General features: G+C 35.9%; 2 protein-coding genes across 2 annotated transcripts in view; both read left to right on the plus strand.

Moving 5' to 3' along the window:
* The first annotated feature begins 1,303 nt into the window (after positions 1-1,303).
* On the plus strand, positions 1,304-19,323 carry LOC141361707 (NACHT, LRR and PYD domains-containing protein 3-like). The gene is made up of 10 exons (XM_073863396.1): positions 1,304-1,314; positions 4,194-4,367; positions 8,637-8,767; positions 11,240-11,365; positions 11,693-11,816; positions 16,773-16,886; positions 17,359-17,469; positions 17,772-17,864; positions 17,989-19,204; positions 19,261-19,323. Exons 1-10 carry the CDS (start codon positions 1,304-1,306, stop codon positions 19,321-19,323), a joined length of 2,163 nt encoding a protein of 720 aa, XP_073719497.1.
* An 87-nt stretch (positions 19,324-19,410) lies between these two features.
* Positions 19,411-24,017, plus strand: part of LOC129438575 (uncharacterized) — a 127,252-nt gene continuing 122,645 nt past the window's right edge. Inside the window, exon 1 of the mRNA XM_073863397.1 lies at positions 19,411-19,756. Within this exon, the coding sequence (XP_073719498.1) occupies positions 19,473-19,756 (284 nt within the window). The 5' untranslated portion in view covers positions 19,411-19,472. The remainder of the gene's footprint in view (positions 19,757-24,017) is intronic.

Here is a 24,017-nt window from a genome sequence, read left to right on the forward strand (position 1 = left end):
AAAGTAAGAACAAGTATAAGAATTTGCATGAATGGGTTACAATTTACATTTTGAATAATACTTAATAAATAAGACAGAATAAATCTGCATAAATCTCATTCTGTATGTCATTAATGTCAAAATGCATTGAGAATAAGACAGCTACTTATTGCAGCATACTTGTTCCCCCTTGCATGATCAGAATTAGTTAAATCTCTCATATTCAATAAATTTGGTAACTGTGTTTGTTGGCATTTGTCAGATCAGTGTAACTTAGACTTTACCCAATAAACATTTAAAAGTGTCATTCTGCCATTGAAGGTATAGTTCACCCAAAAATGAGAATTCAGTCAACATGTACTCACTCTCATATTGTCATGGTCCTGTCAGACATCCGTGCTAGATGTGGGTCTGAGTGCATCTGACAGGACCGTGGCAGTATCATGTTCTGTGTGGGGACATGTGAGATCACATTCTGTGTGTGGCTGCCACATGTCCCCGGTGTCTTGTTGCTGTCGTGATCTTGCCAGACCTTAGTGTAGATCAGGTCTATGTTCTGTGGGCAAGGTCAGGGCAGCAGTGTGTGTACGTGGGAACACGTGTGTTCACATCATATCTGTGTGACACGTGTTCCCAGTGTTTTGTGGCTGTCATGGTCTTGCCTGACCTTGGTTATTATCCAGAGGGCAGGACCAGGGCAGCATTGTTTTATGTGGGAATACGTGTGTATTCACATCATGTATGTGTAACACGTGTTCCCAGTGTCTTGTCACTTTTACCCTACTCCCTTATGTAATCATGTCTTAAGTGATTAATTATGTTCACCTGTTCCCCATTGATGTGGTGTCTTTATAATGCCCTTGTGTTCTCTGTGTGGTGTGCGTGCGTTGTCGTAGATACTGTGTTTATGTTCACCAGTTTCAAATCCGAGTTCTTCTCGTGTTCTGTTTATTTTGTGTTCCAACACAGTGTTTCTGTTTCTTTCTGTTTTTACCCCCTCGTGGGTGTTTCTGTTTATTTATAATAAATCAGAGTTTATTTTTGCACATTGAGTCTGCGTTTGAGTTCTCCTTTTATTTTCCACAATCCGGTTTACACGTACCGTGACACATATTGTTACAAACCTGTATAAAATCCTTTGTTTTGATGACCACAAAGGAAGATATTTTGAGGAATGTTTGAAACCAGACCGACCAGAAGCACCATTCATTTTCATGGTATTCTTTTTTCCTACTATGGAAGTCAATGGGGCTTCTGATCGGTTTGGTTCATCAGAACAATGGTGGTCTTCAGAACAAAGGCATTTATTTAGGTTTGTAACAACATGAGACGAGAGTGAGTACATAATGACAGAATGTTAGTTTTTGGGTGAAATATTCCTTTAATCCTTCTTCTTTAAATGCTTACTTGTTCCTTGATTTAATTTTTGAAGTAAGATGTTGCACTACTGTATAAATTACAATATTGCAAATAAATAATGTAAAAGTTTAAAGCAAATAATTTGTCTGAGAGTCTGAGAGGAACTAATAATTTTCTCTACAAAAGTGGAAGTAGAAACAAGTTAGGGAACCACTGATTTATATGTTTCTGAGAAGATAATATTTTTTTATAAACAATGTTTAGAGACCCCGATATGCTTTTTCTCTGGCCGATGCCGATTTTTAGAAATCAGGGCAGCCGATGGCCGATATGTTTGGCCGATTTTCTATATGTACATAATAGGGCTGTCAAAATTAACGCGTTAATAACGCGTTAACGCAAATTCATTTTAACGCCACTAATTTTATTAACGGAGATTACCGCAACACGCAATTTCTGTTTGACCCTTGGTCCAGCCCATAGTTGAATGAACAGAGACGCAGACAAATGTGACTCTCTCTAAATGAGTAAAAGGTTTTCATAGAAATAAGAACATTAAGCAAATCGTCTACCAAATCCAATGCTCTAAATGCTCGTTGGACATCTGATATGATCTTTATTTATACGTCTGAGAGGTGTAACGTTACCGTCCTCCTAATGCTTAATCTAATACAAAGATGCGTCTCAATTCATTTTGGTTTCGCTTTTATGCATGACTTAGAAAATAGACTGCAGGACTTGCTTGATGTTAAAAGAGTCATTAAGAGAGATAAAGTTCGGTACCTGATTATTGTTAAAGAGTTATTAAGAGCGACAAGACTCAAATGCGATCCCCTCACGCTGACTGACTGATATCTGAAGCGCGTGCACACAGACGCGCGAGTGCGCGACCCGGATATATAGACATCTACACAAAATTACAGTTTTACAAATATCTGTTTTGATAAGAATTCACGCAGGTAGGCTCTATAATCTGTTATGTTTTAAGTAAATGTTTGGTTAACTGTTGGGTAAAACTATCTGATGTGTAACATTATATTAGATCACTTAGATTTTAAGCAGTCTGTCTCAATGTCAATCAAACAAAAGGAAAAAAAGTTGAACATACATTGATAATGTTTTTGCTTTGTGTGTGCTAAATCTATTAGTTTTACCAGTGATTTTAAGGTATTGATGTGGTAATATAATGTATGGATGTGAAAATGTTTGTGGTAATTTGACTCTTTCAACTTCAAACACGTGTAGTTCTGTCATATTTTGTTATATTTCAACAAATCATGCATTGTTCTATGTTTTGGTAGAGAATGTCAAAATGTGAACGGCTATTTTTTTTAAGTTTGCTGGTTCCGACTCAACTTGCCAGCGCGGGTCACGGGTGATGCAGCGGCAAACAAAAATGGAGAAAGAAAAATCTTCTGAAAGGAAAATTCATATACAAAACAATGGCTGGTGATTCTGTTAAAATGTAAACAGGCTGTTGTTAACATACATTTGCATAAAGCATCTATATATGTATATATGATTAGAATATTAAAAACCTGAAAAGTGTTAAATTAGGGTAAATTTAGAATGGATAAAAATGTGCGATTAATTTGCGATTAATCGCAGTTAACTCATGAAATCATGCGATTAATCTAGATTAATTTTTTTAATCTATTGACAGCCCTAGTACATAATAATCAAAATGTTCTCATCATTAGCAGATATTTTAAATGCAAAAATGTCACTATTTAAGTCAAAGTATTTAAAAAAAATATGATTGGTCTTTCTGAAGAGTTTTACAACCTCCTCTGCACCATGCATTTATCAGACACAGATATTACCTGACACTCTTCTGTCATCATCTTTGATCAGTTTTTTATCATGGCTTTTATTGCTTTGTAGGATAAAATAATTATTTGGTAGACCTGATAAATTATTTATTCATCATAAAGTTAACATAGTAAATGTCTATGCTTTTTAGTTGAGACTGTTATTTAGGGCAAATCTTTCTAAACACATTTACATTCTCATGTCTGAGGCGCTATAAGTTACTGATTGTGTGCTGACAGTGACGTCTTGTGAGTTTAGTGTTGGGACAGATCTTTTGTTTCAACCGTTCATTCAAACGAATCCGTTCAAAGGAGTCAGTTTGCGAATCGGACGCACTGTGTTGTAATCCAGGCTGAGCAGCGCAAAACTGTAAACAAAGTGTTACTGTAACAACACGAAAAAAATTTCCTCGGTGGATATGATTTGGTCTTCCGACCTTTCGCCATCGAGTCAGTTTTGTTTTGAGCAATAAAAGCAGGGAGACAGAAAGCGTGCGCGCGCGGCTCTTCTCTCTCTGTCACGCAAGCAAAACTCATCATCACTCATTAATCACATGAAATGAGCCTAATCTTTGCACGGACAGTGCACCGCGAGACATAAGCCCGTCGCGCTGTTGTACTGGCTGCTTAATTCGCGCGATCCCGCCAGTATTTAGTAAAGCTGTTTGTGAACAAGGCATGGCTGTACACACACGAGACGGGAGTGATCTGCTTGCAGCAAGAGGCAGCGTCACGAGTTCTACAACAGCGCTTAGGTGCCGGCAGATGCGCCTGCCTATTAATCGGCCTAATTTTGCAGCAAAATCGGCCAAAGCCGATTTTTTAAATATGCCAAAAATCGGCCGATAAATCGGCCGGCCGATAAATCAGTTGACCTCTAACATTGTTTATAAGTTTAATGCAACAGGTGCACACTCAACGTCCACATACACTGAATTATAGATGAAAGCAAAAATGATGTATAAACTAAAAAGAAGAAATCCATGTTAATATGATGTGTTTATTATGAACTGAGAGTAACCTGTGTGTCATTGTTCTGTACAGATTGAGTTATTGTAATATCACAGATGAGGGTTGTGATGCTCTGACTTCAGCTCTGACATCAAACCCATCATACCTGACTGAACTGATTCTGACTGGGAACAAAATTGGAGATTCAGGAGTGAAGCTGATCTCTGATGTACTGAAGAATCCCGACTGTAAACTGAAGATACTGGAGTAAGATCAAGTACTATATGAATGAATTTGCATGAATACATTACAATAAGTACTTAATACATTTTAAATACTTAATAAATAAGAACTGAATAAATCTGCATAGATCTCATTCTGTATGTCATCAATGTCAAAATGCAAGGGCAATAAGACAGCTACTTATTCTCAAGTGTGTAAAAATAGTTTGCAGCATACTTGCTGTCTCCCGCTTGCATGATCAGAATTCGTAAAATCTAAATTAGTGAAATGAGTCAAAGTTTGGAAACCACTGATTTATATTTTTGAAAAGATAATACAGTTTTTTTAACAAACGTTGATTATATTTTTTATACCACAGGTGCACACACACGTCCACATACACTGATTTTTAGATGAAAACAAAATGATCTATAAACTAAAAAGAAGAAATCCATGTTAATATGATGTGTTTATTATGAACTGAGAGTAACCTGCGTGTCATTGTTCTCTACAGGTTGACGTCTTGTAATATCACAGATGAAGGTTGTGATGCTCTGACTTCAGCTTTGACATCAAACCCATCACACCTGAGAGATCTGAGTCTGTCTCATAATAATCTTGGAGATTCAGGAGTGAAGCTGATCTCTGATGTACTGAAGAATTCTCAGTGTAAACTGGAGATACTGGAGTAAGATCATCTGTCTGTCACACATGTACTTGTATTTCCAGTTTAAAATTAAACAATAAATATTAAAGGATGTTAAGTGTATTATTAAGTATGTGGATTATGTTTTTGTGTTTCATATGTGAGATGTGTGTGTCTGTGTGTGTGTGTGTGTGTGTGTGTGTGTGTGTGTGTGTGTGTGTGTGTGTGTACCTGGTAATTATCAATTGTCCCCACAAAGATAGGAATACCAGTGTTTTTGTGACCTTGTGGGGACATTTTGAGGTCCCCATGAGGAAACAAGCTTATAAATCAAACAGAATGATGTTTACTGAAAATCTAAGGTACCAGAATGTTTTCTGTGATGGTTGGGGTTAGGGAATAGGGTAGGTAAGGGGAATAGAATATACAGTTTGTACAGTATAAAATGCATTACGTCTATGGAATGTCCCCACAAAACATGGAAACCTGTGTGTGTGTGTGTGTGTGTGAAAGCTTTGAAATTTTATATACAACTGTGTTTAAATTGTCTTTTTTGTTGTGAACTAATAGAGTGAAGTCTGTGTCTTTGTTTTTTGCAGCATGAGAACGTGTGATATCACAGCTGAAGGTTGTGTTGCTCTGTCTTCAGCTCTGAGATCAAACCCATCACACCTGAGAGATCTGGATCTGACTTTTAATGAATTTGGAGATTCAGGAGTGAAGCTGATCTCTGATGTACTGAAGAATCCTGACTGTAAACTGGAGAAACTAAAGTAAGATCTGATAGTCAGACATGTACTGGTTCAGAGTAAAACACGTTGAAATGTTCAGTTATTTGTTAACCTCTCTACGCGCACTAGCTCGGGGGCGGGACGACGTCAGTTTTTTTTAACGCTGCTAACAATATCTATTAGGGTTGGAACAATACATGTATTCGTTTCGAACCGAATCGGTATGGGGGTCACGGTTCGGTGCATGAATTTAAACGGAGAATACACGGTATGAAAATAAAAAAAAACTTGCGTGCAAAATAATTAATGTAATGCGGAACTACTGTTAGATCCGCGGGTTCTTTATGGACAGCTAATCTGTTGCCCCGCTTTAGCTCTGAAGCTCTGCCCCTTTAAGATCGCAAGTTTGGCAAAACTTCAGTTTTCCAGTCAGTTACAATAGTACAGGCGAGAGAGTGGTGGAAAAGACGAGGACTGTGCGTCGGCGTTGTTCAGCAGTTGTTAGGTATGTGAGTGGAAATACATCTAATCAGGGCTCTCAAGTCTCACGCATTCACCTTGACACACACGCATTTCAGTCAGTTCAAATGCCACACTTTGTATTTCTCACGCTGAGAAGTAGGAGATAAATTGTCCTGCTATATACAACAGGCATACGCAGGGCAGTTCTGTCGAGTTCAGCTGCTTTCAGTTTTTTAAGTGTGCTAAACTTTACGCAGCGCCATCAGCGTCAGAGTACCGCAAGAAATCTTGAGGAGGAGGCTGATTTCAAATCGCTCTCGCGTTACTCTGACGTTCCCAACTTGTCGTTTCTTGCAGCGCCTCGTGAAGTCGTACACACCTATTAATTCATCCTACAAGCCTATTTTTTGTTCTTTAGTACATTAATATGAAATAAGGCCAAAAATGTAATTTAAAAATGTATTTAGGTAACACTTGTAATACATTTGAACCCCTATTTGTATGAAAGATGAGTACAAGATTACTTAAAGTGGTATATATTTTTGAAATACGAGATAGTATGTTAAATGCATTTCAGTTCATATTCATGACATCTCAAAATAACACTGATAAGGACACCTATTTTTTTAAGATTAGCTTAAAAAAAATGCCTTCTTCATTTTTGTTTTGCTTTTTTCCTCCATTGTACCGAAAGTGAATTGAACCGTGAAGCCTGAACCGAGGTACGAACCGAACCGGGACTTGTGTGTACCGTTCCACCCCTAATATCTATATAGCCTGCTGTCTATAAACATTAATAATATTAACATTACTATATATCGTTTAAAAGGTCTATGGGTTTAGCATTAGTGTATGGTCTCTGTTTTGAGATACAGATGCTTTAGCATCATAAATGTAGTATTTTGTGACAGATGTCCAGATGACAACAAGCAAAATATAAACAGGACGTCTTACCTTTGTGTTGATATAATGATCGCAAGTCGAATCCAGTCTGTTTCAGATGTGTGAATAACTCATGAAAACCTTCTAATATAATACATCCAATGACCATTTTTGTCCAAAAATGCGTATAATCCGTGAAATATAGATATATAGTCTGTTGTTTACATCAGATTTTGCATGAATGTCTTGTAATAGAATATAATACAGAGAACTATTTACGTCGTAACACTGTGTATGAGATTACACTCGCGTTCAAACCCGTGTTCAAACTTTGTTTTAAAAAGTAAGCGGGACTATAATACATAATATCCAAACAGCGCTGTCAAATATCGTGACGTCATCTGACTCGCTCGTTCCTCCAATGACTTCATGTAAAATATTTATTGACAGAATGTATAGCCAATTACATAACGAATCCAACGATCTTTGTGTGTCGTTTTATTTTCTGGTGGGGAATTGCATTTCATATGCTAACATAAGGATAAATAATAATTTTTGGGCCTATTGACCTCAAACGTGAAACATAACTTCTTTAGACTTGTGGCTTTGGCATCATTGCATTTCTAGGTTTCACACACATAGTTATCATTAAGAGTTTTAGTATTAAAAAAGATGTTATGCAAAAAATGTTTTATTACAATGTACTTCAGCCTCTCTAACTTTTTTAATTTTTAACTTAAAATAATTTGAAAACCTGGACGCTCAAAGTGTCTTCTTTCTAATGATACCATAGTTATGCTTATACTCTAAATCAGGGTGGGCCACTTCTGGTCCTGAGGGCCACAGCCCTGCAGAGTTTAGCTCCAACCCTAATCAAACACAGCTGAAAAATCTAATTGAAGTCTTCAGGACTGTTTGGAAATGACATTCAGGTGTGTTAAATTAAGGTTGAAGCTAAACTCTGCAGAACTGTGGCCCTCGATGCCCACCCCTGCTCTAAGTGGTTTAGTAAAAACAACCCTTTTAATGAAAGTAGGTCTTTTCATAGTTTGGGCCAGAGTGGGGGTGCTTTTCAAAAGGTTAACAGTGAAACTGATTTGACTGCTGTCTCTATGATTCCCAAAGGACTCACAGAAAATTAATAGTTACTTAGTATTTTATTAATTATGAGCATCTTGTTTTAACACTGACAAGACGATGAGTATCATTTATTGTAACGTGCATCCATTTTCTGAGCCCACTTTTAAAGGTTTTGGCTTTCTTGGAGGTTAGCTAATTGACCAGTCCATCACAAGGTACAAATTCATACTTGCACACCTAGGGAAACTTTAATGACTTCAAAACTTAAAATTAGGTATTTAGGTATTGCAATAAAATGTCTGTTTCAATCATAAATTTACAAGGAAAATAAACACCAGTGTCTTCAATACAAAACAAATGTGCATATTCTCCTTTTCTCCTTTTTTTTTACCTGAGTTCACTGAGTAAGCCTATGCTTATTTAAGTAGGACATTCAAACTCAAAAATGAAAAATCATGGCATGATTTTAATAATAACTTGAGAGACTGAAGTGTGTGTGATTGTTCTCTACAGGTTGTTGGGTTGTAAAATCACAGCTGAAGGTTGTGTTGCCCTGTCTTCAGGTCTGAGATCAAACCCATCACATCTGAGAGAGCTGGATCTGTCATATAATGATGTAAGAGATTTAGGAGTGAAGCTGATCTGTGATGTACTGAAGAATCCTGACTGTAAACTGGAGATACTCGAGTAAGATTAATTTAAAAGTCATTAATTTAAAAGTAATTATAGTTTAAATGATACAATTTTAGCATTATAATAATTGAAGAATCCTCTCTCTGCATATCTCCTATTAATGGTTCGATGGCACATTATAACCAGTGTTGCCAAGTCCGCTTATTATAAGCGACTTTGGGCTTGTTTTTCTGTAAAGTCGCAGGTCACGTTTTTTGGGCTTGCTTCTAAAGTGTAGTTGCTTATTTGGGCTTGATCCCAGCTTTGTAGAAAAGTCACTTGTTTTGGGCTTGTTTTCACAGGCCTGGTTGCTTATTTGTCTCGCGAGATCTGGCAACACTGATTATAACTCATACCATCAGATCAAAAGGTTTCAGGGATCTACCCTAAAAAAACCTGGAACTTAATTTTTAAAATCTCATTCAATTCTAAGGGGCAGTTTCCTGGACAGTGCATATCCTAGTCCCAGACTGAAATGCATGTTTGTTTTGCCTTAATATAAAAACATCTTGCATTGACGTATGGTATCTTAACACAGTGATTCCCAACCGGGGGTATGCGTTGGGGGTACGTGAAGAGTTTCCAGGGGGTACACAAAAAGATTCAGATTTTGCTTTGATCTCATTTACTTTTAATAAACATGTCTCCCGTTTGTCCAGTAATTGACCTAAAATATTGATTTTCGTGAAGAAAGCATTGTAAAAATGAATACTTTAAATGTAATTTTAATCTTATCATTAATGTTTTTAGCCGTCGTGTGTAAATGCGCTGCATGCTCCAAAACGCAATAGCGGTGTCCAATTCAAGAACTTTCAATCTGATTATTATCAATGAACCTGAATCGTTTCTAAAGACAAAAACTTTTATTATGCACACTTCTGAACTTTAATTATCAGTAACTTCAATTGAGATTTTAGTATATTTAGGGCCAGATTTACTAAAAAGAACGTGAGAGCACTTTGTTGCGTCTGAAAGGAAAATGTCTACATATGCAATAAGGTTGGGAAAAAAAATATTTTTCAGAGATAAATATCCACTGCGTGTCTTTAGTAAGTTCAGTCGTTATTTAACGCCAAAATGATGGTTTGCGAATGCTATTAGTAAGGCTGGCCCTTAAAGGGGTCATATGATGAAATTTTTTTAAGATGTAAAATAACTATTTGGCGTTCCCAGAGGCCGTATGTGAAGTTTTATCTCAAAACACCCCACAGATAATTAATTATAGCATGTTAAAATTGCCATTTTGTAGGCCTGAGCAAAAATGTGCAGTTTTTGGGTGTGTCTTTTAAAATGCAAATGAGCTGATGAAATGCAAACACTAATTGCAATGACGGTGTTTTTTTTAAATTGAAACTCAATTGTGCTGTCAATTATCTTTTCTCTCTCTTTCTCTCTGCACTAAATGGCAGTGCCGTGGTTGGATAGTGCAGATTAAGGGGCGGTATTATTGTGATTGGACATACTTACATCCCAAAACAGGCGAAATCTGAATGACCTATTTTTTCACATGCTTGCAGAGAATGGTTTACCAAATTAAAATTAACGGGTTGTTCTTTTTACATTTTCTGGGTTGATAGGAGAAGTGGGGACCCAGTTGGGTACACTTAAACATGAAAAAGGTCAGATTTTCAGGCTTTAACCCCTTTAATATTTTGATAGTGTGATAAGTTTTGGTGATAAAAGGTTTGCTTATTTGCAGATTAATATATATGAAATGTCTGCATTCGCTAATCTTTCCGAATGACTGCATGACAATTCATAATAATGTCAGACTGACCTCTAACCTAAGCTCTATCCCTGGTTTAAAACCTCAAGACAAATTAACATGCTTCATTAGTCAGTGCTTTTTACTTTAATGTTTAACATGAATTAATTAATTAATATTACTAATTATCTGTCTTTAACAACACAACTTTGGTTTAGTTTCGATGAAGGGGTACTTAAGCCCTACTGATAGGGCTGTGGGGGTACTTCGGGCTAAAAAGGTTGGGAACCACTGTCTTAAAGGGACACTTCACCCATTTGCATAAAGCTTTGTATAGTTAGAACCCCAGTCATGTTTTTGAATGGTCATGCATCATTTCCTCAGTTGCCGCTGAGACAGGAGAAATACAGATTTCTGTGTTGCACTTCCTTCTTTCAATGATGTAAAAATCATCATTTTGCATCATTGAAAGAAGGAAGTCCAATATCTTTGTTGAGGGGTTGAGACTACAAACACCCCTTTTCTCTGTCAAATAGGCACCAAATTCGAAATGTATGTTATATTTCCACTACAAATATGATGCACTTTCAATAAAGATTAATGTTTCTACGGGTGAAATGCTCCTTTAACATACTGTATATCAATGCTATTGTTTTTTCTCAAGATGCACACCAGCATTGTTTTTTTGTTTTAAAAAAATTTCTCTACAGCTTGTCTGAATGTAATGTCACAACTGAAGGTTGTGCAGCTCTGTCTTCAGCTCTGACATCAAACCCATCACATCTGAGAGATCTGAAACTGAACTGGAATAATCTTAGGGATACAGATGCGAGGCTAATCTCTGATGCACTGAAGAATCCTGACTGTAAACTGGAGATACTGGAGTAAGATCATCTCTCTGATATTCACACATCATTTACTGGTTCTTAGTACAACATAAAAATAACCATACAACAGGGTTTATATAAAGTCAGGGAGAGATTATGATGAGCAAGTAGATACACTGTGTCAGAGATTTAGAGAGAAGAGGTACAATGAAGACAGAATTATACATTTGTGGTTCATACGTTAGACCTTTAATAATGATCAGATATGTTTGCTATGAACTGAGAGATTGAAGTGTGTGTCATTGTTCTCTACAGATTATGGGATTGTCATATCACAGATGAAGGTTGTGTTGCTCTGTCTTCAGCTCTGAGATCAAACCCATCACATCTGAGACATCTGAATCTGTCACTGAATTTTCTTGGAGATTTAGGAGTGAAGCTGATCTCTGCCATACTGGAGAATCCTCAATGTAAACTGCAGAAACTGTGGTAAAAAATTTTCTACTTTTAACGTTTTACTGAATGAACAAATACCTAAAAACAAACTGATCCATCACCAGATATGCCAGAATATCTGAGTGATCTTACTGGTGTTTTAGAAAGTATATTTCACAGTAATGTAGGAGCTGGACTATGAATTTGAAACTAACAAGATTATTTTTCCTCAAAACACTTGCCATAGTCAAGTCTAGATTAAAAATATATATGAATGAGTTTCTTACTGTCAGTAGAGCAGAATATCACATATCAGCATTTAGATGTTTCTCAGGTGATCATGTGCTGTTTGACAAACATTAATTATGATCACTTGATGTTTTTATAATCAATACTTCATTCTGATTGGTCAATTGAGGTCAGTCAGTTATTTCTAGATAACACTTATCCAGGTATTGTGAGTCATCTTGACCTGTACTAAGAGATTTAATATATCACATATATATTATTCTTTATTCGTGGCAATTTGGCACATAATAAGCGGTATAATGTACGTACAGACTGTTATCGCAAAAATTAACCCCTTCAGGTACATTGGGTTCATTTTCCTTTATTGAGATTGTCATGTTTTATATGACAGGTGCACACACAAATTATAAATGAAACCATAAATAATGCTTGAACTAACAAAATGAATCCATGTCTTTATTCTCTGCAGGTTGACTAAGTGTAATATCACAAATGAAGGTTGTGTTGCTTTGACTTCAGCTCTGAAAACAAACCCTTTACATTTGAAAGATCTGCATCTCTGTTGTAATAATTTTGGAGACTCAGGAGTGAAGCTGATCTGTGATGTACTGAAGAATCCTGACTGTAAACTAGAGATATTATGGTATGATCATCTCTCTGATAGACACACATGATCTCATAGAGACCTTGTCAAGTAGTTTAATGTGAGACTAAATCAGGCTATTTGGGATTACAATCAACATTTATGTTAACATCTTAATTACATAATTTAAAACTGATTTGATTTCATTATAACAGAAGGTTCAGAATCAAATTATCTGCATTGATCATTCTCATCACACTAAGTATTTATGTTCATGGATATTTCAGTTATATTTGATGAATATGTTATGTTATAGGATGTACTGAACATCACTATGTCTTTATAGGAGAGTTTGACACCAAGTAAATACAATAAAGTTTTGTTTTACAATAAACATAAATTAAACAATAACATAAACTACAGTTCCTGGTTTTCTATGAGACAGTATAGTGTGTGTCATTGTTCTCTACAGGTTGAGGCAGTGTAATATCACAGATGAAGGTTGTCTTTCTCTGACTTCAGCTCTGAGATCAAACCCATCACACCTGAAAGAATTGAATCTGACAAGGAATAATCTGGGAGATCCAGGAGTAAAGCTGCTCTCTGAGCTGAAGGATGATCCACAATATAAACTGAAGACACTACAGTGAGTAATTTTTCTTTCCTTTTCATCGTTTTTCTACCTTAAACTGTGTTTTATTTGGCTCTATGATATATATATTAAAATGACAGACATTTTTAACCATTTTACACTTTTCTTGAAGTTTTAATGTATTGTCTTTATTTTTTCATTAACACAATATTAGCATTTGCTGATTAATTTAACATTAACTTACCATTTTCACTTTATTTTATTGAAATAGAAACAGAATCATCTTTATTGGCAAGTACTGCAGGTTTACATGTACAGGACTTTGTCTTGGTGTATTGATGCTTAAAAATGACAGTGACAATAAAATTAATAAAGGAAATACTCAAAATTTTTTTTACAACAATATACAAATATCAACAAAGAAATGGACATTCACTGTACATTAGTGCAGAATGTATGAAGTGGGCCCAGTGCAAAAGCACACAGTTGAGGTAGTAATGTGAATTTTATCAATATGAGTTGTGTGACAACAATGTGAGATATTGTTAGCGGTAAGTGTAAAGTCTTTGATTTGTCAGTAATTTAGGAAAAACTGACTGAACAAAGATGATGTAGTTCTGCTGTGCTGTGTTAATAACATGAAGAAATGTTTCTGTTATATGACAGTCAATAGATTTGTGTTAACATCATAATCTGACAGTGTTGGACACATGTAGTGGCGGTTTCCCGGACAGGGATTAGACTTGTCATAGACTAAAATAAATGTAAAAGCTGTCCAAACTTAAACCAACTTGCACTGACATATCTGTAAATACATCAGTGCCCTTTGTTTTGCTTCAAAATGCACACAAGTAATGTTTTTAGTAAGGCATGTTTGTTAAAAATAGTCATATTTCCTAATTAAACTAAGACCTAGTCCTGGTTTAAACTAATCCCTGTCCGGGAAACCACCCCATAAAGTTACAAAAAAATGTTGCACCAGAATGCAAATAAATACACGTGACACAGTGACCAGAAGAATTTAAAGTAAGGATTGAATATCAAGCTGTTGATTTTATTTTTGGTCTTCTAGCCTGATGTGTGTCATATATCACAGAAATCCATGTTTGGTTCTTTGTGCTTTATTTTGTTCTGAGATGGATCTTGTGAACAGATCTGAAAACAGTCTGTGTGTTTTAACACTTTTAGATGTCAGTCTGATCTTCTGTTAATGGAGAAAAGGAGGAACAGAGACAACAACACTATGGACAGAGACTTGAAGATACACAGACTTAATAAAAAGATGATTAAGTAGATAATCACAGTGTGTGACCTTGCTTCATTATTCGTGCAATTTTTTTTTTTTTTGCTTCACTTTAAACTGTAGATATAATCACATTATGACAGATCTACTTTGCTAACTAATATAAAAATAAATGTATAAGAATTACAGACTGATCATTGTTGTTTAACATCTTTGTATATACTAAAGGAAAATATGTACTTTAAAGGAACACGCCCACATTTTGGGAATTTGGCTTGTTCACCGTATCCCCCACAGTTGGATGGGTCCGTGCATCCCTTTTTCATCTCCGTGCCTGCTGTAACTCTATCTGACGCAGCCCCACTAGCTTAGCTTAGCACAAAGACTGGAAGTGAATGGCTCCAGCTAGCAAACTGCTCCCTGCAAGTGGCGTAATAACGTGAAGATTTTCCTATTTATGTGTTGTGGTTTGTATAGTCACACGGTGTACAAATAACAAGGCCATATGAGACACAGCCATCTTTTAACAATATACATACTGGGAACTATGTTCTCAGAGGACAAAGCACTACTTGGGCGGAGTGATTTGCACAACTCTGACCGAACTCTCTGCTCCTCACCAGGGGCTTCTCGGGTGCTGCGAGCAAATCACTCTGCCCAAGTAGCAGTGCTTAAATTCTGAGAATATAAATCTTCGCGTTGTTTTGTCGCTTGTTGGGAGCAGTTTGCTGGCTGGAGCCGTTCACTTCCGGTCTTTGTGCTGGGCTGGGCTAGCGGGGGGCTGTCTCGGACTGAGTTACAGCACGCACAGAGATGAGAAAGGTATGTATAGAGTTATCTAACTCTGGGGGATACGGTGAATAAGCTAAATTCCCTAAATGTGGGCGTGTTCCTTTAAACAGGTTGTGGGATTTGATGCTAATAACGTTTAATGGCCAAACCTCTTCATTTAGCTGAAACAACCATAATAAAAATTTCCTACTCAGTCTGAGAGAAACAGAGTTGAATACAAATCTGTTAAGCTGAACAGAGTGTAAGAGTTTTTAATGTGCAAGTATTTATTAAAAGTATAGGGAAAATGCAAATACATATATGTAGGCACATAACCCTTTTTAAGTCACTAATTCAAGTGGATTTTATTAGTAAATTAATATAGGGAATATTAAGTGATGGTATGGTGCTATTTAGACAGTTTCCCTCAGTTTATTGTTCCCATTCACCTGCGCTCTCTGATCACTGACGTCACAGATGAAAGTGAAAGTAAATGTTTAGCGTTTATCTTCCGCCGTTTCAAAAGGGAAGAGACGATTAACGAAGTGTTTGATAGGAATGTTTATGAAATATTATGCATCTGTTTTGTGTATAGTTTGTTAGAGCAGGAGTATTTTGAGAATGTGAATCTCGTCAGATTGTGATAAAAGCGAGTTTTTAGGTAAGACTTCCTCATTCGTTTTTATTTTATTTTTTATGTTATTGATACTTTAATCTTTAATTGAGTGTTATTTATCGGTTTCGTGCTTACTGTGATTCCTGAAAAGTCTAAACTAAACATCATTCATGTTATTGTGTCAATGTGATTCAGGGCTCTCAAGTTTTATTTAAAGTTTGTAGAAATTTAATCGGTTAGGAGGGTTTGTGTTCGCAGCAGCTGCTGCCACTTGGTCCCAGTTCAATTTTACCCATTGTTCATAATTGACCAGCACAAATAGAAATTATAATATTTGGTAAGTCTGATAAAAGAGAAATTTAAATTGTTTATATTTTAAAATTAATATATCCAAATGAAAATAAAATCTGGCCCCAACGAGCCACATGAACAGCGATGCTTGTACATACGGATTGCAGAACTTGCCGTGTGTATTTTAAACTGTGTGTGTATGCGTGGGAGAGAGAGCTAAAACAGTACACATTTGAGGGCAATAATAATGCAATACTCCAACTTTCATTAATTGTTAGGATGTCTAATTTCGTTAGTTTCTGGTGGCAGCCATAAAATCGGCAGAGCATGCAGGAATAGTTTTTTTTTCTGTATAGTTATGTTGACGTAGCTTCTTTAACACTCAGGATTTATGTATCTGAATTAAATGATTGTTTATTTGATTTTAAGTTTGTTTTGTGCCTGAATGAATGCCATTTTCATTCAGTGTTAGTTGTGTAGATCAGATTAATCGGATTCACTGCAGCTTCATGGACCAAACACAATCAACCGATGGAGATTTTTCTTCAGGATGCAGGTACTTTATATAAACACTTTATTAGGTAATGTTTCTATTGTAAAAATATTTTCGTTTTCATTAGAAATCAGTACTGTAATTAAAGTATTAAATCTCTTGTCTGTTATAGTTTAGTTTATCAAAAGAGATCAGATCCAGAGCCCAGCTGTGTGTCTATGAAGAGTGAAGCGTCTATGGTTCAGCCATTGAACATCAACTCTGGAGATAATCAGCCTGATCTCAAGTATCTAAAAATAATCCAATTAAACATATAACCATTTTTAAACATCTAAACAACACTGGTCCAGAAACACTTCCTTTTTCAGTTTGTAACTGTTTTCTTTCTTTATTTCAAATGTAAAGAAAACATCTTAAAGATGTTTGTTTAACTTTTTTTTCAGTTCTCTATGTTCTGTTGGTTGTATTTTATCCAAACGTTTATGTAGTGTTAAAAAAACTGAAACAGGAAGTGCTTCTGGACCAGTGTTGTTTACATCTTGCAAAATGGTCTATAAATGACTACAAACATGTTTGTGTTATCATGTATTTTACATAACGGATGGAACGTACTTGTGAATTTTTCTTAAGGGTTCTTATTACAGTTCTGCTAACACACAGTTTAGGTTTTATGTATCATCAAAAATAAATGAAAACCTGTTTTAATGATAATACAGTAAATCACTACACTATTAACTGTAATCTGTTGTGTGTTACAGTTCAGTTATCAGAAGAGATGATCCAGAGCCCAGCTGTGTGTCTATAAAGAGTGACGCATCTATGGTTCAGCCATTGTATTTAAACTCTGGAGATAAACAGCCTGATCTCAAGTATAACATTTATGTTAGAAATATGATTATATAGTGGGACACATTTGTGTAATGTTTAGTTAAATACACTATTGTAATATATACATGTGTTTAGAAATATTAAAAACAAATATTCTTGCAATGACTTGCCATGACATTTACAGCAAACAGATTAAAAACATTTTATTATCATTACATAATTGTTCTCTTTTTATTAAGTGTTTTGCTGTTGAACAGAGCATTCAGATATCAGAACTGTGCAAAAACTGTATAATTATTTATGTAATGAGAAAACTTCCACCATTATCTTTATGTTGTTTAAGGTCAATCCACTCAGCTGGAGCAATCATAACAGAACCTGACAGGCCTGAGAGTCCGCCACAGGACTTCAGTGATAAAATAGACCCTGGATTCAGGTAATTTGTAGGATTTTTAGGTGATGCAGTGGTTATCACATGGGCCATATGATGCAGAAAACAAACGTTGCATTTAGTTCTTTACACTGTCTTCTCTAATTAGTGTAATTATTTTTATTTACAGCCATGAGTCTGAAGTCCTCAACACATTTAGATCAAATATACGTAAAAGATGTCAGTGTTTATTTGAGGGAACACCAAAGCAGAGAAACCCAACATCACTGAATGAGATCTACACAGAGCTCAATATCACACAGAGTGAAAGTGGAGAGATCAGTAATGAACATGAGGTGAGACAGATTGAGACACAATCCAGAAGAAGAACAACAGAGGAGACACCAATCAAATATAATGACATCTTTAATCCTTTACCTGAACAACACAAACACATCAGAAGTGTGCTGACAAAGGGAGTCGCTGGCATTGGAAAAACAGTCTCTGTACAGAAGTTCATTCTGGACTGGGCTGAAGAGAAAGAGAATCAGGATGTCCACCTCATATTTCCACTTCCTTTCAGAGAGATCAATTTGATGAAGGATAAAACACTCAGTCTTTTAGATCTTCTTCATCTTTTCTTCCCAGAGACAAAAGAAATGGAAATCTTCAGTGATGAATATAAAGTGTTGTTCATCTTTGATGGTTTGGATGAGTGTCGTCTGTCTCTGGATTTTCACAGCAGTGTGAGGTTGTGTGATGTAAATGAATCAACCTCAGTGGACGTGATGCTGACAAACCTCATCAAGGGGAATCTGTTTCCCTCTGCTCGCATCTGGATCACCTCCAGACCAGCAGCAGCTGATCTCATCCCCTCTGAGTGTGTTGATCGAGTCACAGAGGTACGAGGCTTCAGTGATCCACAGAAGGAGGAATACTTCAGGAAGAGAATCAGACATAAGAGTTTGGCCAAGAAAATCATCTCACACCTGAAAGCATCAAGAAGTCTCTACATCATGTGTCACATCCCAGTCTTCTGCTGGATTTCAGGCACTGTTCTAGAGAGAATATTGAGTGAAGCAAAGAGTCAAGAGATCCCCAAGACTCTTACTCAAATGTACACACACTTCTTGATCCTTCAGACAAACATAAAAAATCAGAAGACTATAAAGAACTATAAGAAGATTAAAGACATGATCTTTAAACTGGGTAAACTGGCTTTTGAGCAGCTTGTGAAAGGCAATGTGATCTTCTATGATGAAGATTTGAGAGAGTGTGACATTGATGTATCAGAAGCATCAGTGTACTCAGGATTGTGTACTCAGATCTTTAGAGAGGAGTTTGGTTTGTATCAGGGGAAAGTTTACAGCTTTGTTCATCTGAGCATTCAGGAACATCTAGCAGCTGTATATGTGCACCTCACCTTTATAAACAAGAACATAAATGTGTTGGATGAGATTAGCCGATCAATCTGGATAAAGAGAGAAGAGTTAACATTATCTATTCTGCATCAGAGAGCTGTTGATGCAGCTTTAGAAAGTGAAAATGGACATCTGGATCTTTTTCTTTGTTTCCTTTTGGGTCTCTCAGTGGAGTCCAATCAGCTTCTCTTACATTATCTACAAACAGGAAGCTTCCCTTACAAAAAAAGAAGAAACAGTTGTATATATCCAGATGAGGATCTGGTCTGATCCTTCTCTAGAGAAATCCATCAATCTCTTTCACTGTCTGAATGAACTGGGAGATCATTCACTCATAGAGGAAATTCAACAATATCTTAAATCTTGTGAAGCAAGAAAAGTGAACATCTCCCCATCACAATGGTCAGCATTTGTTTTTGTGTTGCTGACCTCAAATCAGAACATGGATGAGTTTAAACTGAAGGAATTTATGACACTACTGCCTACAGCTCAGTCATTCCTTCATAAGAATCTGTCTGCAGGAATCAGATCAGATCAGTAAGTAACACTGATATAAAGTCACTGCACTGTTAAAGGGCCCATATTTCATGTCTTTTTATTGTTCAAAAAACCGCATTATTTCCCACATACTGTAAATTTTTGTAGCACCTCTAAGTCCTGTCCATCTGTAACAGGTTGTTTTGTACAAAGCTCATTGTTTTGAGAAATAGCAGTATGAACCAATCGGACAGCTATCCAGTGCGTTGTGATTGGCCAAATTATGTAAATGGAAATGTGACGCACTATACCATTACACAGAGCTGAGTAGATTACTTTTGAATTGTAATCAGTTACTGATTACAAATTACATGACAAAATCTGTAGTCAGTAATATAATCTCTTAGATTACACATCGTTGGTAATGTAATCTGATTTTTGGATTACATTTAGATTACTTTCGACATCTTATTTGATTTCAAATATATAAAAAGGGGACAAATATATTAAATTCTATTTCACCAACAAGAGCCTTAAAAACTAATTTTTAAAGTGCAATGTACGGAGAATTAATACTTCACAATACTAACACTGATTTACTTCGCTATTAGTGTCAACTGATAGTAACATACTAAATAAAACAAAATCACTTGATTTTAAAACATATTTACTTAATTTTAAGTAAATAAAACAGATACATATCAAAAAACAATATTGAATATCACAAAATTCACTTTAACAACATTACTAGATCTAAAATTTCACCTTACAAATAAAACTGAAGTGTTTCTTTAAACAGCAAGTTTCTTTAAAAATGAAATGGTGTCTATACATCCAGTTACAGGCCAAAAAAAACAAATATACAATAATTCTATTTTCTTTATTATTTTTGGTTAATTTAAACTTTTTTGTGATGCCAGTAAATAATCTGGCATGGCAAGTTAAAAACTCATACTGCCATAGTGTGAATAATAAGTAATCATGTAATCCATAAAAAAGTAACAGTAGTCAGATTACAAGTATTTTAAAATGTAGTTTAATCCAATTACAAGTACTTGATTTTTGGAATCTGATTATACAGATTACATGTAATCCGTTACTACCCACATGTTTTGAAAGATGAGCTCCAAAAGCAATAGTGAAAGCCAAGAGATAATATCGTCTTTACTACCTTATCAGTACGAGCCTGAATCTGACCCAGAAAACACAGATGGCTAAGCTGATTGATCAACTTTACCAGTGCGATGTGAGCAGAACGTAACAGATTATATTAGTAAATTAATATAGGGAATATTAAATTATGGTATGGTGCTATTTAGACAGAGTTTCCCTGAGTTTATTGTTCCCATTCACCTGCGCTCTCTGATCACTGACGTCACAGGTAAAAGTGAAAGTAAATGTTAAGCGTTTATCTTCCGCCATTTTAAATGTTTAATACGAATGTTTATGAAATTTTATCCATCTGTTTTGTGTATAGTTTATGTTAGAGAAGGAGTATTTTGAGAATGTGAATCTCGTCAGATTGTGATGAAAACATAAGACTTCCTCATTCGTTTTTTTATGTAATTGATACTTTAATCTTAAATTACAGGGGCGATGAATTTGTCGATTTTGTTGTTTTATACTGTTGTCTGATGTCTACTTATGATGTTCGCATGGTTTTTACATTCAAAAACATTAAAAGCAATAGGTAATCCACTATTTTGTAACATGGATTAGTGGCTCTCTGGAGAAAAGCTTCGTTTGAAGGGGTGGGGCGCATTGAAAACCAGGACGTAAACACCCACTGCTATGATTGGACAGCTTCATTCCCCGTCATTACATGTGGGGAAACATTAATGTGTAAAAATAGCAGCCGAACACATATATGTTTGAGCCACAAAAGATTCTGGGTGCTAAAGATGATACACATAAATGACAATACGTATAGTAAAGTAGAAACAAAAATTTAAACTCGACGTGACTACATTACCGTATACAACACAGTAAGCACGCATCAGAATCTAAACTGCGGCTGATAAATCCTTATCAATAACTTTGTATATTTCTATTGTGCTTGTGAGGTTGCTTTTACATTCATTTATACCACGGGTCTGTTGAATGCTGCATTCTGATTGGCTGAGAAATGTTCTATGGGTGTTGATTATTTTTCTGTAAACCGCACACCTAACTTGTCAAATGTCTTAAAAATAGGCACCAGAGCAATGTTTGTGGTAACCGTGGTATAAGCGGAATAATTGACTCCGGTCCTTTGAATTATTTGAAAATAATGCACACCTGCGGTGTAACGGCACTCCGCTTCTCGTCGTGCCGCATTACCACCATGGTGTGCATTATTTTCTTATAATTCAATGGCCCGTCGTCAATTATTCCTTATGTAATGTTACATACCACAGTTATATGATAAAAAAACTTTGTTGAGTGTTTGACCGTTCAAACGCAACTTGCCTAAATTAGCGTATACAACACAGTAAGCGTGCATCAAAATCTAAATTGTTGCTGATAAATCCTTCTTTATCACTAACTTTGTATATTTCTATTGTTATATTACAGTCGTATTGTTAAGTGTTGTACCTTTATTAATCGTTTAATGTTTAAGTAAATTAAAACAGTCAAACATACGTGTTTAGACACGGATGTTACAACAGGACATATCAAGCGACCTCTTCTAACAAAGCAATAGTGAAACGCAGTAACTTAAATAAAGTTAAATGTTTAACTTACTGTGTATACTGCTGTGTCATTGTTGTCAGATCCAATATTAGTGGTGCTTTTAATCACAGTCTCTCTGCAAATCCAGCATCGACTTCTGAATCCGCGGTACACAAAGTAAACAAACTTTATACACGCATTCCTAATGTTATGTTCTGAGCCTCCGTTATCCAGCGTCTGTGTTCTTCCCATAGACGGTTCTTCCACAACCAAAAATGCGTTTCCATGGTTACTCTATCATACGGATCACCGTGTCAAAATAAAAGTCTCTCAGAATTTTTTTATTTAAAAGTCATTTTCGTTACATTTGGCAATCTTTAAAGACATGTTTACTAATTGTTGAGACACAAAAAACGAAGCTGTGGGCGGGGCTACATAAGTGGTCGTTGTATTTGGGTTCGGGGAGGTGCTTCAATTCTACTTTGATGTCATATTTCTCTGAATTCCACACTCGGCTGTAATACTGGCTTGGTGCCAAAAACTGTTATATTTCAGTAGCACGGACGTTTTCAGTTCTGAAATTTGCAGGATGTTTATTTAAAGGAAAAGTCTACCCTTTTGCCATGTTAAACTATGTTATTACCTCAACTTAGACGAATTAATACATATCTATCTTTTATCAATGTGTGCACTGTGCAGCGCGTCGTGGGTGTGTTGGCATTTGGCCTGGCCCCATTCATTCCTATGGTACCAAACAGGGAAGCCACCTAACACTTTCATGTTTTCCCTATTTAAAGACTGTTACATGAGGAGTAATTCTAGTAAGTATGGTGCCACAAAATAAAACTTTTTTTTGGTACCATAGGAATGAATGGGGCTAGGCTAAATGCTAACACATTCACAACGCGCTGTACAGTGCACGCATTGAAAAAAGATAGGTATGTATTAATTCGTCTAGGTTGAGGTAATAACATAGTTTAATATGGCAAATGGGTAGACTATTCCTTTAAGTATGATGACCTCTTATATAACAAATTATCAAGTTAAAATTGAGTATTTGACTCACCGCTCCTTTTAAGTGTTATTTATCGTCAGTTTCGTGCTTTCTCTGATTCCTGAAAAGTCGAAACATTATTTATGTTATTTCCTCAATCAATGTGAGTCAGGGCTCTTAAGTTTTTATTTAAAGTTTATAGTGAGATTTCATCTGTTAGGGAGGTTTGTGTTTGTGCAGCTGCCAATTGGCCCCAGTTCAATTTTACCCATTGTTCATAATTGACCAGCACAAATAGAAATTATAATATTTGGTGAGTATGATAAAAGACAGACAAATTCAAATTGTTTAATATATTTTAATAATAATATATCCAAATAAAAATAAAATCTGGCCCCAAACGAGCCACCTGAACAGCGCTGCTTAATGTACATTACGGATTGCAGAACTTGCCATCAGCGTGGATTTTAAACTGTGTGTGTGAGAGAGAAAGAGAGAGAGCAGTATAACAGTACACATTTGATGGCAAATATAATGCAATAAACCTCATTTCATTAATTTTTAGGAAGTCTACTTTCATTAGTTTCAGGTAAGCTAAAGCTTCTGGTTGCAAAGTTTGTGGTGGCAGCCATAAAGTCGGCAGAACACGAATAGTTGTCAGGACTCTGCCACAAG

The sequence above is a fragment of the Misgurnus anguillicaudatus genome, chromosome 24 (genome assembly GCF_027580225.2).
Source record: "Misgurnus anguillicaudatus chromosome 24, ASM2758022v2, whole genome shotgun sequence".
In the NCBI taxonomy this organism is placed as follows: domain Eukaryota; kingdom Metazoa; phylum Chordata; class Actinopteri; order Cypriniformes; family Cobitidae; genus Misgurnus; species Misgurnus anguillicaudatus.

What these genes read in the sequence shown, in the direction of transcription:
- LOC141361707 (XM_073863396.1), top strand. An exon ending in GATAATCAGCCTGATCTCAA is followed by an intron (nt 16,887 to 17,358) that starts GTATCTAAAAAT and finishes TGTGTGTTACAG; the next exon opens with TTCAGTTATCAGAAGAGATG. An exon ending in GATAAACAGCCTGATCTCAA is followed by an intron (nt 17,470 to 17,771) that starts GTATAACATTTA and finishes ATGTTGTTTAAG; the next exon opens with GTCAATCCACTCAGCTGGAG.